The 13455-nt window shown below is 38.1% G+C and overlaps 1 protein-coding gene across 9 annotated transcripts in view; it reads left to right on the top strand.

Moving 5' to 3' along the window:
* GBF1 (golgi brefeldin A resistant guanine nucleotide exchange factor 1) overlaps positions 1 to 13455 on the top strand; it is a 365751-nt gene that overhangs the window by 19707 nt on the left and 332589 nt on the right. For all 9 annotated transcript variants that reach the window (XM_053691965.1, XM_053691964.1, XM_053691962.1 and 6 more), the window contains exon 3: positions 4425 to 4491. In XM_053691965.1, the coding sequence (XP_053547940.1) occupies positions 4425 to 4491 (67 nt within the window). The remainder of the gene's footprint in view (positions 1 to 4424; positions 4492 to 13455) is intronic.

The following is a 13455-nucleotide window of genomic DNA, read 5'->3' as shown; positions in this document are numbered from 1 at the left end:
TCATATTCCCCTGAAGTTGGAGGTTATTTTATTCCATTTGAAAATCTAGCAGGAAGTTTACCTGCAAAAGCCTCTGTATACAAGCAGATTTTTGTAGAAAAACGTTATGATACATTCTCATACTATACAGCAATATACCCTGTGTGTGACACGTGCCCGGCAGGTTGTGTCAGTGTAGTGGTTCATTTTACATTGTTAAGGCAAAATTATAAAACTACTAATCAATATAATTGATAATAATCGATTATGAAAATAGTTGTCAACAAATCTCATTATCGATTAGTTGGTTTGCAATTAGTTGGTCTGTGCATGGCACCAGCTGCTTCCCTCCAATAAGCTCCTGCACATGGTATTGTGTTTTATGGTTATGCCCTTAGCCTAAAGGACGTCTACAGACGTCTACTTAGATGATGTGCACTTTTATCTTTTGCACAATTATTAGCGGATCACTTGCTATTGATTATATGTACTATATAGATAAATGTGTAAGGCTTTGTCCTGTTATATATTTTTATTTTTAATTAATTGTAAAATGTACCAAATTCAACGTCTATAAGTATGTATTATTTTAAGAGCAGATATTTTTTTCCCTAACCTTATAGCTGGTTATTTATCATTGCATATAGATAGTCAAGATAATTTTTTATGTTAGAATGAAGTCCAGGCTTACTTTGTTAAGAGGCCCCTTGCATTGGTGGAGCTTACAAAGATAAATATCCCACCTTGGTGAAATTGGCAAAACCCTACTTATGCATCTCAGGCACCTCAACACCATCTGAACACCTCTTCTCTGCTGCAGGCAACATTGCTTGCAAAAAGAGAGCCAGCCTCAGTCAGGAGCACATGGTCATGTTGATATTTTTGCATTTCAATGCAAAGTTTTTGAAAGAGTGAATAACAGAATGTTATAAACAGTGATAGTCTACCTCTTCCTAGTTCTACCTCTTTTGAAACAGTTTGTGGTTGGGTTTTAAAAAAAGAGAAAACTATTCAGCACTTAGTCATTATCACTCTAATAGTTATATATACATATGGCTAAAATCAATAAAACAATATTGATAATAATATCCTTATTTTAAATGTCCTTATTTTTTTAAAAAATATATAAAGTTCAATGTTGTCTGGGAACAATATGAATAGTTCCTTGAAAGTTCACTTTCAAAAAACGTCCCCAGTATAATGAATAGAAAAAAAAGTGAATCCAATCTCTATGGTTCGTCTTTGCAGCTCCCTTAAATCGAACCTTTCTTGCCAGAAGTTGTGGGTGATCCAAGGAACGTTTATACATAGATAAAGATGAAGCGCAAAAAGAACAGATTCAAGTGAAATTTTATTAAACAATATGCATACGCAAAGTACAGATTGTACTTACCAGAAGTATAAAGCAAATAAGTCTTTTAATTAGCCTTTAGTTAAATGCAGTCAGAGTGTCCATGGCATCAGAGATGAAGCAACCAGCAGCTGGAGTTCACATAGACAAGAAGAACCTGCAATAGGTATATCCGGAATCCCCTCTCTCAGCTGTCTGGGCTCAGTCGTTAGTGACGTTTGCACAGCAGTATAGATATGTCCTTATGAAGGAGTCACCATGTATGTAACCCCCACGCGTTTCTCCCGGTTCCAGTTGGGCTTTTTCAAGGGGATTTTAGGATAGCAATACTGTAAGTTCCCTACAGAGTTTCTTTATACCCCGTATGTTAGGGTTATACTCCACCCCCAGAGGCACGACTCAAGCTCTCTCTCAGGAGGCGTGGTTCAAAGGTTCTCTTAATGGTTATGAAACTTCAACATAAGCGTATCTCTTAGGGTGTGTGTAAATCCCTTTACCAAACCGCATAATTACAATACTTCATACAATCACAAACATTTTAAAACAATAAGGAATATAAAACATTTTCATATACATATTACTTCAATAAACAACATATTAGCTAATAACTACAAAAAAAACTTTCAAAAGTGCTATCATAACCCATATATTCGCTATGTCATATGCGCCAGCATAAAAAGACACAAGCTGTTGAAGAAATCTCAATATGTGAGTAACCTGATGGTTGATTATCTTAAAACAAGTATTATAATATCTATTCAAAAAGAATAAAGCTTCACATAATGCTGACCTTATTGCACATACTTAAGATATATTGAATTATCGTCTCATTCAAATTCCCCAAATTATTGAATGTTAAAATATTAAAATCCTATGTTTTCATACCACATATACCTATATAAATTAATTAAAATATAAATTATAATTATTAAAAAAACTGATTAATCTGTATTTACATGTATGCAGCTACATCGATGTCAATATTGAGACCTAGAGGATACAAACTTTTAAGTTTATAAATCCAATATGTCTCACGTTTTCTTAACTCTAACAGTCTATTGTGTTTATTTGGAGGTATCCATCCGATGATCTGTACTTTTAAAGAGACAGGATCACTGCTATGATGGTCTTGAAAATGTTTTGCCACATTGTTTTATCAATTTTTCTTTGATATTGAATACATGTACGTAGACTCTACGTCTAATCTGACGTTTGGTGCGGCCCACATAAATTAGGCCACACACACACACTCTAAAAGGTAAACTACATATGTGGATTCACAAATACTTTTAAAATCAATTTCATAGGTATCTGCTTTATTCAAATCTTTAAAAAAAAACTTTGATTTGTTAATATATGGACACATAGTACACCTGGACTTTAAACACCTTTTTCTTTCGGTCTTTTCTTTCTATAGTTTTTTACTGAGATGATATTTTGTTCATTAAATAATACCAAATCTAAGAACTCTATTGAAGTTTGTTTGGTAAATTGTAGATTATATGTATTATTGTTCATATATGAGACAAAATCGTCCACCTGGGAAAAATCCCCCCCTGGCAAAGAATGATGATGTCATCAATATACCGGCCGTATCTACAGATATTATTAATAAATGAATTGTTATTCCAAATATAATAGTTTTCATACGCATTGACATATAAATTCGCATAGGATGGGGCACATGTTGTCCCCATCGCTGTGCCACGGATTTGTAAATATTTACCTTCAAAAATAAAATAGTTATGTCTAAGTACAAAGTTAATACTATCAACCAAAAATTGTGCATGAATATCAGGTATATTCCATTTAGAAAATGAATTCTCTAATGCCCGTACTCCTTTATCATGCGGTATGCAAGTATATAGAGCTGATACATTGCATGTTATCCAGCTCATATTTTCTTCCCACTTCATGCCTTCAAACATGCGTATAACATACCAGGACATACTTGAAAACGAGAGAAATCTCAATGTATCCTTCCTGGTAAAATATTTTATAAATAAATAAATAACAGCTTGGGTATCTTTGATATATTCCTTAGTGCTCTTAAAGGGACAGTCTAGTCAAAATTAAACTGTCATAATTCAGATAGGGCATGCAATTTCAAACAACTTTCCAATTTACTTCTATTATCTAATTTGCTCAATTCTTTAGATATCCTTTGTTGAAGAAATAGCAATGCACATATGTGAGCCAATCACACAAGGCCTCTAGGTGCAGCAACCAATCAGCAGCTACTGAGCATATCTAGATATGCGTTTCAGCAAGTGATATCAAGAGAATGAAGCAAATTAGATAATAGAAATAAATTAGAAAGTTGTTTAAAATGAATGCTCTTTCTAAATCACGAAAGAAAAAAAAATTGTCTTTCATGTCCCTTTAACCATAGGCTGTAAATAATAATATATATATACTTTGATGTGGTTTGGTTTTGCTTAATTATAAAAATTGATTCTGCTGCTTAAAAAATTGGACAAAGGTTGTGTTTATGTAAAGTTTTAGTCTGAAGTTTATATTTGTAACATTCAGTATGTTGACTGTATTTTAAATATAGGAAAAAAAATATTATTTATTTTTAGTCGATTAATGGAAAAAATAATCGTTAGTTGCAGCCCTATTTTAAATATATTCCATGTGTGCATTCCCCTGTTACTCCCGGCAAGTACTTAAAGGGACACTGAACCCAAATTTTTTTCTTTATGATTCAGATAGAGCAACAATTTTTTAAGCAGCTTTCTAATTTACTCCTATTATCAATTTTTCTTTGTTCTCTTGCTATCTTTATTTAAAACACAGGAATGTAAAGCTTAGGAGATAGACCATTTTTGGATCAAAACCTGGGTTATGTTTGCTTATTGGTTTGCTAAATGTATGTAGGGTGCTGAACCTAAAATGGGCCGGCTCCTAAGCTTTAAAGTACTGCTTTTTAAATAAAGATAGCAAGAGAACGAAGGGAAATTTTATAGTAGAAATAATTTAGAAAGTTCCTTTAGAATGCTGTTCTATCTGAATCATGAAAGGAAAACATTTGGGTTTAGTGTGCCTTTAAGACTTGTATTTCCTTATTATTTTTCTTTTTTTTTCCCTTTAGGAAGAGGAACAGGATCCATTACTTCATAGCTTTAACCATCTGAAAGAAGTCTTGAATAATATAAAAGGTAAGTACATTGCTTGATATGTTTATAGCTATTCTATGAATGGAAGATACAAACTACTTACACTGTATGTACAACGTACTATCAGTCTGTCCCACCTGCTTTATATAATGCAGTTACGTTTTAGCTTGTTATGTACAACGTTACTATCAGTCTGTCCCACCTGCTTTATATAATGCAGTTACGTTTTAGCTTGTTATGTACAACGTTACTATCAGTCTGTCCCACCTGCTTTATATAATGCAGTTACGTTTTAGCTTGTTATGTACAACGTTACTATCAGTCTGTCCCACCTGCTTTATATAATGCAGTTACGTTTTAGCTTGTTATGTACAACGTTACTATCAGTCTGTCCCACCTGCTTTATATAATGCAGTTACGTTTTAGCTTGTTATGTACAACGTTACTGTCAGTCTGTCCCATCTGCTTTAGATAATGCAGTTTTAGCTTGTTATGTACATAGTAAACAATAAGATGTACGGATTTTAAAGAATTGAGAAGAAACTAGACCAGATCAGATGTATTCTAATGTGAAATAGTTTTGCTACAATAGCATTACAATGAATATTAAAACCATTGGTGTGCTGTACATTTACTTATTCCCTCTGGATCCGTACAAATGAGAGAAGAATTTGCTGGTAAAATGTAGTTTCTGATGTAATTAACTGTGTAACTAACATTCTATTGTATGTGCACTGAAAGGTGTATAGACCTGGGATAAGTACAGACGTCACTTTCAGTGCATAATTAAAGGGATAGTCTAGTCAAACGTAAACTTTCATAATTCAGGTAGAGCAGCAATTTTAAGCAACTTTCTAATTTACTCCTATTATCAATTTTTCTTCCTTCACTTGGAATCTTTATTTGAAAAAGCAAGAATGTAAGCTTAGGAGACAGCCCTTTTTTTTAGTTCAGCACCTGGGTAGTGCTTGCTCATTGGCATCTAAATGTAACTCCTAAATATTTTTTTTTGTGTCTAAAACAGTCAGTTCTTATTGGTGCAATTATTTTGTGATCTTTTATGTGTAGTGCTTAAAAACTAGTATTTCTTCTGTTAAGTGTGATCAGTCCACGGGTCATCATTACTTCTGGGATATTACTCCTCCCCAACAGGAAGTGCAAGAGGATTCACCCAGCAGAGCTGCATATAGCTCCTCCCCTCTACGTCACTCCCAGTCATTCTCTTGCACCCAACGACTAGATAGGATGTGTGAGAGGACTATGGTGATTATACTTAGTTTTATATCTTCAATCAAAGTTTGTTATTTTAAATAGCACCGGAGTGTGTTATTACCTCTCTGGCAGAGTTTGAAGAAGAATCTACCAGAGTTTTTGCTATGATTTTAGCCGGAGTAGTTAAGATCATATTGCTGTTTCTCGGCCATCTGAGGAGAGGTAAACTTCAGATCAGGGGACAGCGGGCAGATGAATCTGCATAGAGGTATGTAGCAGCTTTTATTTTCTGACAATGGAATTGATGAGAAAATCCTGCCATACCGATATAATGTCATGTATGTATACTTTACACTTCAGTATTCTGGGGAATGGTACTTCACTAGAATTACACTGTAAGAAGTACATAAAGCTGTTTAATAACTAGAAATTATGTTTAACGTTTTTGCTGGAATGTAAAATCGTTTTCATTTGCTGAGGTACTGAGTGAATAAATGTTTGGGCACTATTTTTCCACTTGGCAGTTGCTTAATCTTTTTTCTGACAGTTTCTGTTCTCTCTCACTGCTGTGTGTGAGGGGGAGGGGCCGTTTTTTGGCGCTTTTGCTACGCATCAAATATTTCAGTCAGCAGCTCATTGTATTTCCTGCATGATCCGGTTCATCTCTACAGAGCTCAGGGGTCTTCAAAACTTATTTTGAGGGAGGTAATTTCTCTCAGCAGAGCTGTGAGAATTATTGTTGACTGAGATAAAAAACGTTTATTCTGTAATTTGTTTCCTGCTTTCAGAATTTGTTATCTTTGCTAATGGGATTAAACCTTTGCTAAAGTTGTGTTGTTTACACTATAACTGTTTTCAATTTATTAATTTTCAACTGTCATAGATCTTCTGTGCTTCTTAAAGGCACAGTACGTTTTTAATATTATTCTAATTGAATTGTATTCCAAGTTGTAAGTTTATTTGCTAGTGTGTTAAACATGTCTGATTCAGAGGATGATACCTGTGTCATTTGTTGCAATGCCAAAGTGGAGCCCAATAGAAATTTATGTACTAACTGTATTGATGCTACTTTAAATAAAAGTCAATCTGTACAAATTGAACACATTTCACCAAACAACGAGGGGAGAGTTATGCCGACTAACTCGCCTCACGTGTCAGTACCTGCATCTCCCGATCGGGAGGTGCGTGATATTGTAGCGCCGAGTACATCTGGGCGGCCATTACAAATCACATTACAGGATATGGCTACTGTTATGACTGAAGTTTTGGCTAAATTACCAGAACTAAGAGGTAAGCGTGATCACTCTGGGGTGAGAACAGAGTGCGCTGATAATATTAGGGCCATGTCAGACACTGCGTCACAGGTGGCAGAACATGAGGACGGAGAACTTCATTCTGTGGGTGACGGTTCTGATCCAAACAGACTGGATTCAGATATTTCAAATTTTAAATTTAAACTGGAAAACCTCCGTGTATTACTAGGGGAGGTGTTAGCGGCTCTGAATGATTGTAACACAGTTGCAATACCAGAGAAAATGTGTAGGTTGATTAAATATTTTGCGGTACCGGCGAGTACTGAGGTTTTTCCTATACCTAAGAGACTTACTGAAATTGTTACTAAGGAGTGGGATAGACCCGGTGTGCCGTTCTCACCCCCTCCGATATTTAGAAAAATGTTTCCAATAGACGCCACCACACGGGACTTATGGCAAACGGTCCCTAAGGTGGAGGGAGCAGTTTGTACTTTAGCTAAGCGTACCACTATCCCGGTGGAGGATAGCTGTGCTTTTTCAGATCCAATGGATAAAAAATTAGAGGGTTACCTTAAGAAAATGTTTGTTCAACAAGGTTTTATATTGCAACCCCTTGCATGCATTGCGCCGATCACGGCTGCAGCGGCATTCTGGATTGAGTCTCTGGAAGAGAACATTAGTTCAGCTACTCTGGACGACATTACGGACAGGCTTAGAGTCCTTAAACTAGCTAATTCATTCATTTCGGAGGCCGTAGTACATCTTACTAAACTTACGGCGAAGAATTCAGGATTCGCCATTCAGGCACGCAGGGCGCTGTGGCTAAAATCCTGGTCAGCTGATGTTACTTCTAAGTCTAAATTGCTTAATATACCTTTCAAAGGGCAGACCTTATTCGGGCCCGGGTTGAAAGAGATTATCGCTGACATTACAGGAGGTAAAGGCCATGCCCTGCCTCAGGACAAAGCCAAAGCTAAGGCTAGACAGTCTAATTTTCGTTCCTTTCGTAATTTCAAAGCTGGAGCAGCATCAACTTCCTCTGCACCAAAACAGGAAGGAGCCGTTGCTCGCTACAGACAAGGCTGGAAACCTAACCAGTCCTGGAACAAGGGCAAGCAGACTAGGAAACCTGCTGCTGCCCCTAAAACAGCATGAATTGAGGGCCCCCGATCCGGGATCGGATCTAGTGGGGGGCAGACTTTCTCTCTTCGCCCAGGCTTGGGCAAGAGATGTCCAGGATCCCTGGGCGCTAGAGATAATATCTCAGGGATACCTTCTGGACTTCAAATACTCTCCTCCAAGAGAGAGATTTCATCTGTCAAGGTTGTCAACAATCCAGACAAAGAAAGAGGCGTTTCTACGCTGCGTACAAGAGCTCTTGTTAATGGGAGTAATCCATCCTGTTCCACGATCGGAACAGGGACAGGGGTTTTACTCAAATCTGTTTGTGGTTCCCAAAAAAGAGGGAACTTTCAGACCAATCCTGGACTTAAAGATCCTAAACAAATTCCTAAGAGTTCCATCGTTCAAGATGGAGACTATTCGGACAATCTTACCTATGATCCAAGAGGGTCAGTACATGACCACTGTAGATTTAAAAGATGCCTACCTTCACATACCGATTCACAAAGATCATTACCGGTACCTAAGGTTTGCCTTCCTAGACAGGCATTACCAGTTTGTGGCTCTTCCATTCGGATTGGCTACAGCTCCAAGAATCTTCACAAAGGTTCTGGGTGCTCTTCTGGCGGTACTAAGACCGCGGGGAATCTCGGTAGCTCCATACCTAGACGACATTCTGATTCAAGCCTCAAGCTTTCAAACTGCCAAGTCTCATACAGAGTTAGTACTGGCATTTCTAAGGTCACATGGATGGAAGGTGAACGAAAAGAAAAGTTCACTCGTTCCACTCACAAGAGTTCCCTTCCTGGGGACTCTTATAGATTCTGTAGAAATGAAGATTTACCTGACAGAGGACAGGCTAACAAGACTTCAAAGTGCTTGCCGCACCCTTCATTCCATTCAACACCCGTCAGTGGCTCAATGCATGGAGGTAATCGGCTTAATGGTAGCGGCAATGGACATAGTACCCTTTGCACGCTTACACCTCAGACCACTGCAACTGTGCATGCTAAGTCAGTGGAATGGGGATTACTCAGACTTATCCCCTTCTCTGAATCTGGATCAAGAGACCAGAAATTCTCTTCTATGGTGGCTTTCTCGGCCACATCTGTCCAGGGGGATGCCATTCAGCAGACCAGACTGGACAATTGTAACAACAGACGCCAGCCTTCTAGGTTGGGGTGCCGTCTGGAATTCTCTGAAGGCTCAGGGACAATGGAGTCAGGAGGAGAGTCTCCTGCCAATAAACATTCTGGAATTGAGAGCAGTTCTCAATGCCCTCCTGGCTTGGCCCCAGTTGACAACTCGGGGGTTCATCAGGTTTCAGTCGGACAACATCACGACTGTAGCTTACATCAACCATCAGGGAGGGACAAGAAGCTCCCTAGCTATGATGGAAGTATCAAAGATAATTCGCTGGGCAGAGTCTCACTCTTGCCACCTGTCAGCAATCCACATCCCGGGAGTGGAGAACTGGGAGGCGGATTTCTTAAGTCGTCAGACTTTTCATCCGGGGGAGTGGGAACTCCATCCGGAGGTCTTTGCCCAAATACTTCGACGTTGGGGCAAACCAGAGATAGATCTCATGGCGTCTCGACAGAACGCCAAGCTTCCTCGTTACGGGTCCAGATCCAGGGATCCAGGAGCAGTCCTGATAGATGCCCTGACAGCACCTTGGGACTTCAGGATGGCTTACGTGTTTCCACCCTTCCCGATGCTTCCTCGATTGATTGCCAGAATCAAACAAGAGAGAGCATCAGTGATTCTAATAGCTCCTGCGTGGCCACGCAGGACTTGGTATGCAGACCTGGTGGACATGTCATCCTGTCCACCTTGGTCTCTACCTCTGAAACAGGACCTTCTGATACAGGGTCCCTTCAAACATCAAAATCTAACTTCTCTGAAGCTGACTGCTTGGAAATTGAACGCTTGATTTTATCAAGACGTGGGTTTTCTGAGTCAGTTATTGATACCTTAATACAGGCTAGGAAGCCTGTTACCAGAAAGATTTACCATAAGATATGGCGTAAATACCTATATTGGTGTGAATCCAAAGGTTACTCTTGGAGTAAGGTTAGGATTCCTAGGATATTGTCTTTTCTACAAGAAGGTTTAGAAAAGGGTTTATCTGCTAGTTCATTAAAGGGACAGATCTCAGCTCTGTCCATTCTGTTACACAAACGTCTGTCAGAAGTTCCTGACGTCCAGGCTTTTTGTCAGGCTTTGGCCAGGATTAAGCCTGTGTTTAAAACTGTTGCTCCACCATGGAGTTTAAACCTTGTTCTTAATGTTTTACAGGGCGTTCCGTTTGAACCCCTTCATTCCATTGATATAAAGTTGTTATCTTGGAAAGTTCTATTTTTAATGGCTATTTCCTCGGCTCGAAGAGTCTCTGAATTATCAGCCTTACATTGTGATTCTCCTTATTTGATTTTTCATTCGATTAAGGTAGTTCTGCGTACTAAACCTGGGTTCTTACCTAAGGTAGTTACTAACAGGAATATCAATCAAGAGATTGTTGTTCCTTCCTTGTGCCCAAATCCTTCTTCGAAGAAGGAACGTCTACTGCACAACCTGGATGTAGTCCGTGCTCTAAAATTTTACTTACAGGCAACTAAGGAATTTCGACAAACGTCTTCTCTGTTTGTCGTTTACTCTGGGCAGAGGAGAGGTCAAAAAGCTTCTGCTACCTCTCTTTCTTTTTGGGCTTCGTAGCATAATTCGTTTAGCTTATGAGACTGCTGGACAGCAGCCTCCTGAAAGAATTACAGCTCATTCTACTAGAGCTGTGGCTTCCACTTGGGCCTTCAAGAATGAGGCCTCTGTTGAGCAGATTTGCAAGGCTGCAACTTGGTCTTCGCTTCATACTTTTTCCAAATTTTCCAAATTTGACACTTTTGCTTCATCGGAGGCTATTTCTGGGAGAAAGGTTCTTCAGGCAGTGGTTCCTTCTGTATAAAGAGCCTGCCTATCCCTCCCGTCATCCGTGTACTTTTGCTTTGGTATTGGTATCCCAGAAGTAATGATGACCCGTGGACTGATCACACTTAACAGAAGAAAACATAATTTATGCTTACCTGATAAATTCCTTTCTTCTGTAGTGTGATCAGTCCACGGCCCGCCCTGTTTTTAAGGCAGGTAAATATTTTTTAATTTATACTCCAGTCACCACTTCACCCTTGGCTTTTCCTTTCTCGTTGGTCCTTGGTCGAATGACTGGGAGTGACGTAGAGGGGAGGAGCTATATGCAGCTCTGCTGGGTGAATCCTCTTGCACTTCCTGTTGGGGAGGAGTAATATCCCAGAAGTAATGATGACCCGTGGACTGATCACACTACAGAAGAAAGGAATTTATCAGGTAAGCATAAATTATGTTATTATGCAGATAAGTAAATTGTCTTATGTTAGTTTATCTATAATAAAATACACCATCTGCTAACCCTTAAGGTTTATTTGTGCTTTTGCTGATTCCCTGTTAGTGCCATAGTTTCCTTGGTGAACAGTCTAGTTCTTTTACAGATTGTTGCAGATCTAAATGCTTTCTGCTATTAGTTATGCCCGTGCTGAAGGTACTAGGAATCTGATTCAATGCTCTGCCCTTAAAGGGACAGTATACTATAAAATTGTGTTTCCCTTAATGTGTTTCAAATTACTTTTTTTACCAGCTGCAGGGTTTAAAATGTATGAGATTTACCTTTTTAAGGCTCATTTGTGTATAAGAATTAGCTGATTTTGTGTTTTGAAGCCACAACCTAATAAAATGGGTTGAGCTTGTAGGTAAAATCAGATCTCATTACTTTATCACATTGTGTACATATACATGCTTCTTCATCTTATATCTGTCCATAAACCAATCACTAATACTTGTAGAGAACAATGGAAAATTAACATTTTATTACCTTATCTCTTCTATAACCCACTGGGAGTGTAATTTCCTATGCTGGTTGTGTTTACACAGCTTGGCCTTGAGGCCAAAAATTTTCAGGATGGGTGGGGATAACACAGGCTAAATAAACTATTTCAAATGCCAATATAAGGGTAATGGAAATACTTGTAAACAATTTAATACACTCCAGCAGGTAAAGTGGATCATTGGGAACAAATTTAAAACGGAGAACATTTTTGAGTAAACTGTCCCTTTAAGCCTAGCAACTTCCTGTATTGTTCCTAGGAAAGTGTTCTCTGACAAGTTATTTAATATCAAGTGATATTAGTGAGTCATCAGTCTGCGACCCTCTGATACGGTCTGTCTTGTACAGTGGTTGTTGCTATGGGCAAACTGAAATATTGTGTTCTGGAATTTTAAAACCCGTAAAAATCAACAATGCCAGACCCACACACCTTACAAGAAGTAGCATTTAGTAGCTTTGTTGTTGTTTTATTACACAAAGTAGAACCTTCACTTCTCACTTAAGGCCTAATTCTCTAATGCTCTTTGCTCTGGTGAGATACTCTTGACAGTTTCATCAGTCTTACAGCATCTTTCACAGGATTCTTAACAAAGCAAATTTTACTTTGATAGCTGTGCATCTTGCAGAGTGGCGAGACCTACATTTCTGTATGTGATGACACCTATATTAATAAAAAGTGTTTTCTTAAAAATGTATTGCAAATATTATGTAGAGATCAAAGTAACAGTACACTTTAAAGGGACATAAACCCCCATCATTTTCTTTCATACTTCAGATAGAACATACAATTTTAAACAACTTTACAATTTTCTTCGTTTTCTTTTTTCTCCTTTGTTGAAAATCAGAAAGGTAAGCTAAAGAGTGTGCACGTGTCTGCATCACTATATGGCAGCAGTTTTGCAGCTTTGAAGAAAAAGGGTCCTGTTTTCTTAAAGGTGTCTCCAACAGATTTTCTAATTTAGATAATAGTTTTGCTTTAGCTCAATTTATTGCAAGAACTTTGTGTGTGTGTGTATATTATATTTATATCTGGTACACATGTTTTCTGTTGAGTGCAGAACACAAGTTTTTAAAACTGTTTTCTTGAATGAAAAAATTGTTAGAAGGACTTTCTTGCCCCTATGTCATCAGTTACTTTAATGCTTTTAAAGGAGATTTTTTTTTTTTTTTTAAATGTAACCTTAGCTTTGTCAAAACAAAACACCATTGTCCCCAAAGGTTCATACTGCCACCAAAATATGTGCTTCTGTACAGTATGCCCCTGTCAACTCGTGATTGACTGCTGGCAATGCCCCAGCTAGTAATTCTAGTCGATGCCGGAGTAATTCTAGGGAGCAGGCATGCTGAGGTTTGTGGTACCTTTTTGATGTATTGGAAAACAAGTTGCAGTTATAAAGAAAAAAGTAAATTTTGGGTATTTTTATATCCAAAACCCTCTTTAAAAAAATGGTCTTGATTGACATAGGGACCTTTTTCATATAATGTTGTAAGATTTTAAGAAAATGCATG

Source organism: Bombina bombina, chromosome 9 (genome assembly GCF_027579735.1).
Source record: "Bombina bombina isolate aBomBom1 chromosome 9, aBomBom1.pri, whole genome shotgun sequence".
Classification (NCBI taxonomy): Eukaryota; Metazoa; Chordata; class Amphibia; order Anura; family Bombinatoridae; genus Bombina; species Bombina bombina.
Note: the sequence above shows the minus strand (reverse complement) of the source record. Positions and strands in the feature narration are given on the sequence as shown.